General features: G+C 43.9%; 1 protein-coding gene across 1 annotated transcript in view; it reads right to left on the reverse strand.

Moving 5' to 3' along the window:
• Positions 1-5,000, reverse strand: part of LOC121531275 (netrin-4-like) — a 34,636-nt gene that overhangs the window by 1,302 nt on the left and 28,334 nt on the right. Inside the window, exons 7-8 of the mRNA XM_041836515.1 lie at positions 4,545-4,663; positions 4,187-4,255 (exon numbers count right to left, since the gene is read on the reverse strand). Coding sequence (XP_041692449.1) covers positions 4,187-4,255; positions 4,545-4,663 — 188 coding nt within the window. The remainder of the gene's footprint in view (positions 1-4,186; positions 4,256-4,544; positions 4,664-5,000) is intronic.

A 5,000-nucleotide genomic window follows, 5' to 3' on the forward strand; every position in this document is an offset into this window, starting at 1 on the left:
TGGAAGGTTAAAACCACCCCTCAGACTCAGGAAGATGGAAAACCTTCCTTTTTATTCTATGACTTTTATTTGGCCAAATAAAGTCTGCTTTGACCGAGTATACTTTTTTAAAGAATGTCTTCGGTGGTGTAATTTGTATTACCGAGAACAAATATAAACCCTTTAGCAGCCACACCATTCCAAACAGATTGATTCTACCTGTAAGACTTATGGGACGATTATTCCATTTAATTAGATCTGTTTTCATATTGTTGAGTAATGGGATAAAGTTATCTTCTTTATATATGTGTTGTTTGTTGTCACTTATTTAGCATCCTAAGGATTTCCCAAAAAAATGGTGGTCCACTTAAAGATTGGTGTAGATCGTGAGTAATTGTTTTATTTTTCCTATTGCCACTATGTGGTCCTCTGTAGCTCTGGATAAATGGCATATTATTCTATGATTCTATTCTTATTGTTATTATTTCAGGGGTTTTTCCGCGTTCATTTTATATCCTGAGATTTTTGAGTATTCAGAAAATATTTTTAGCAAAGGGGTCATTGAGTTTTCAATATTGGTCAGGTATATCAAATCAAATCAAATTTTATTGGTCACATACACATATTTAGGAGATGTTATTGCGGGTGGTAGTGAAATGCTTGTGTTCCTAGCTCCAACAGTGCAGTAGTATCTAACAATTCACAACAATACACACAAATCTAAAAGTAAAAGAATGGAATTAAGAAATATATAAATATTCGGACGAGCAATGTCGGAGTGGCATTGACTAAAATACAGTAGAATAGAATTAAGCAATAAGGCCCGAGGGGGTGTGGTATATGGCCAATATACCACGGCTAAGGGCTGTTCTTATGCACGACGCAGCGCAGAGTGCTAGGACACAGCCCTTAGCCGTGGTATATTGGCCATATATCACAAACCCCTGAGGTGCCTTACTGCTATTATAAACTGGTTACCAACATAATTAGAGCAATTTAAATAAATGTTTGTCATACCCATGGTATACGGTCTGATATACCACGGCTTTCAGCTAATCAGCATTCAGGGCTCGAACCACCCAGTTTATAATACAGTATATACATATGAAATGAGTAAAGCAGTATGTAAACATTATTAAAGTGACTAGTGTTCCATTATTAAAGTGACCAGTGATTCCATGTCTATGTGTATAGGGCAGCAGCCTCTAAGGTGCAGGGTTGAGTAACCGGGTGGTAGCCGGCTAGTGATGGCTATTTAACAGTCTGATGGCCTTGAGATATAAGCTGTTTTTCAGTCTCTCAGTCCCAGCTTTGATGCACCTGTACTGACCTCGCCTTCTGGATGGTAGCGGGGTGAACAGGCCGTGGCTCGGGTGGTTGATGTCCTTGATGATCTTTTTGGCCAGCTCTGAGGACGCGGCTAGGGATGCCGTCTGGGCTGGCAGCCTTGCGAGGGTTAACACGCTTAAATGTCTTACTCACGTCGGCCACGGAGAACGAGAGCCCACAGTCCTTGGGAGTGGGCCGCGTCGGTGGCACTGTGTTATCCTCAAAGCGGGCGAAGAAGGTGTTTAGCTTGTCCGGAAGCAAGACGTCGGTGTCCACAACGTGGCTGGTTTTCCCTTTGTAATCCATGATTGTCTGTAGACCCTGCCACATATGTCTCGTGTCTGAGCATTTGAATTGCGACTTGAATTGCGACTGAATTGTGTCTGAGCATTTGAATTGCGACACTGTTTGTATTTGACCATATTCCCAGTCACCTTGCGATGGTTAAATGCGGTGGTTCACGCTTTCAGTTTTGCGCGAATGCTGCACAACAACATCCCCTATACACTTCCTGATGAACTCAGTCACCATGTCCGTGTATACGTCAATGTTATTCTCAGAGGCATCCCGGAACATATCCCAGTCCGCGTGATCAAAACAAACTTGAAGCATGGATTCCGATTGGTCAGACCAGCATTGAATAGACCTTAGCACGGGTACTTCCTGTTTGAGTTTCTGCCTGTAGGAAGGGAGGAGCAAAATGGAGTCGTGATCTGATTTGCTGAAGGGAGGGCGGGGGAGGGCCTTGTAGGTATCCTGGAAGGGGGAGTAGCAGTGGTAGAGCGTTTCAGCAGTGCGAGTACTACAGTCAATGTGTTGGTAGAACTTTGGTAGCCTTTTCCTCAAATTTGCTTTGTTAAAATCCCCAGCTACAATAAATGCAGCCTCAGGATATGTGGTTTCCAGTTTGCACAATGTCCAGTGTAGTTCCTTGAGGGCCGTCGTGGTATCGGCTTGAGGGGGAATATAAACAAAGAGAATTTCCTTGAGAGGTAATACTGTCTGCATTTGATTGTGAGGTACTCTAGGTCGGGTGAACAAAAGGACTTGAGTTTCTGTACGTTATCACAATCACACCATGAGTAGTTAATCATGAAACATACACCAACGCCTTTCTTCTTCCCGGAGAGTTCTTTATTCCTGTCTGCGCAATGTACTGAGAACCCAGCTGGCTGTATGGATGGGGACAGTATATCCGGAGAGAGCCATGATTCCGTGAAACAGAGTATATTACAGTCCCTGATGTCTCTCTGGAAGGAGATCCTCGCCCTGAGCTCGTCTACTTCATTGTCCAGAGACTGAACATTACCGAGTAATATACTCGGAAGCGGTGGATGGTGTGCACGCCTCCTGAGTCGGACTAGAAGTCCACTCCGAATACCTCTTCTCCGCCGGCAGCGTCTTGGAGCAGCCTCTGGGATAAGTTAAATTGCCCTGGGGGGTACGAACAAAGGATCCAATTTGGGAAAGTCATATTCCTGGTCGTAATGCTGGTGAGTTACCGTCGCTCTGATATCTAAAAGTTATTTCCGGCTGTATGTAATAACACAAAAAACGTTCTGGGCTAATAATAAAATAAAATAAAATTGTATTTGCCACATGCGCCGAATACAACAGGTGTAGACCTTACAGTGAAATGCTTACTTACAAGCCCTTAACCAACAATGCAGTTTTAAGAAAAAAAGTCTTAAGTAAAAAATAGATAAGTAAAAAATACAAATAAAACATATATAATTAAAGAGTAGCAGTAAAATAAAATAACAGTAGGGAGGCTATATACAGGGGGTACCGGTACAGAGTCAATGTGAGGGGGCACAGGTTAGTCGAGGTAATTGAGGTAATATGTACATGGGGGTAGAGTTAAAGTGACTATGCATAGATAATAAACAGAGTAGCAGTAGCGTAAAAGAGGGGGGGGGGGGGGGACAATGCAAATAGTCCGGGTAGCCATGATTAGCTGTTCAGGAGTCCTATGGCTTGGGGGTAGAAGCTGTTTTTTAGGGCCTTCCTCTGACACCGGCTGGTATAGAGGTCCTGGATGGCAGGAAGCTTGGCCCCAGTGATGTACTGGGCAGTACGCACTACCCTCTGTAGTGCCTTGCGGTCGGAGGCCGAGCAGTTGCCATACCAGGCAGTGATGCAACCAGTCAGGATGTTCTCGATGGTGCAGCTGTATAACTTTTTGGACCCATGCCAAATCTTTTCAGTCTCCTAAGGGGGAATAGGCTTTGTCGTGCCCTCTTCACGACTGTCTTGGTGGGTTTGGACCATGATAGTTTGTTGGTGATGTGGACACCATGTAAGAAATAACACACAAAAAAAACAAAATACTGCAAAGTTGCTTAGGAGCTAGAAGCAGAGCTGACATGTCTGTCGGCGCCATCTTGCCAGTAGATCATCTGCAAATAAGTTTAATTTATTACCTGTTACGTTTGGGTCCTTTCTAATTCTTTCTGCAAGCGGTTCAATTGCCAGTGCAAACAGTTGGGGGGGATTTCCTGTTCAATTCTGCTGGCATCGTTCACTACAGCCTGGTCCCAGATTTGTTTGTGCTCTATAGCCAACTTCTATGCTCGTTGTTATGCCTAGCAGGCCCAAGGGAGTTGGCTAACATAGGAGTGGTTAACCTCAAACATCTCCTTTTCATCTAAAGCCAACTCTGCTTTATGTTCTCCTATTGTTTAAGAGTCTTTTCATATCTTGTAGAGTTCTCAGACAAAGAGGATTACAACACCAGGTGGATCCACAGGAGACAAATGAAGACGTGGCTTTTAGCATGCATGGATAATGCTAAGATAATTATTATTGTTTTCCCAGGAACTTTTCCCACTCTTTCCCAACGTGTATCTTTCTTAATATTACTGTATGTCCCACCTACCGTAGTCATACTTGTTGGCACAGAAGAGTTTGGGGCTGCCAATAGTTATCTCCTTACACTGACATTTCTCTGGAAAGACAGGAAAAGAGAGAACATGTACATTCGCATATACATTATATGTCCGTGTGTGTGTGTGTGTGTGTGTGTGTGTGTGTGTGTGTGTGTGTGTGTGTGTGTGTGTGTGTGTGTGTGTGTGTGTGTGTGTGTGTGTGTGTGTGTGTGTGTGTGTGTGTGTGTGTGTGTGTGTGTGTGTGTGTGTGTGTGAGTGTGAGTGAGTGAGTGAGTGTGTCTGCTTTCTTTCATGTGTGCGTGCGTACATGCGTGCCCATGCTTTTGTGTGTAATGACCCATGACTCACCAGAGTGGTGCAGTGCAGAGAACAGCTCCTCCACCCTAAACAGTGCTCCTGGCTCACTACTGCTGGGTCCTCTGTGTATGTGGCTGTCACCTCCTGTATAGTACACGTCCAGATCTGAGCTGTAACACAACACATCACAACACATCACAACACATCACAACACATCACATCACAACACATCACAACCCACCACAGCACATCACAACACATCACAACACAACACATCACAACACATCACATCACAACACAGAGAAAACTCTGGTCATACATAGCACTGCTAGCCATACAATCAATGAATACACCTCTACATACTTTACTTGTATTAAGATAAAGACTACTCTTTTAATAACGTCGTCCCCAGGCTCAATCGCTACCACAGAGAGAGCCGTCTGGGTAGACAAGACTACTTCAACTAAGGGTCCGATTCAGGGTTGGGATAAGCGTCTGATTAATTAT

Source organism: Coregonus clupeaformis, chromosome 19, assembly GCF_020615455.1.
Source record: "Coregonus clupeaformis isolate EN_2021a chromosome 19, ASM2061545v1, whole genome shotgun sequence".
Lineage (NCBI taxonomy): Eukaryota > Metazoa > Chordata > Actinopteri > Salmoniformes > Salmonidae > Coregonus > Coregonus clupeaformis.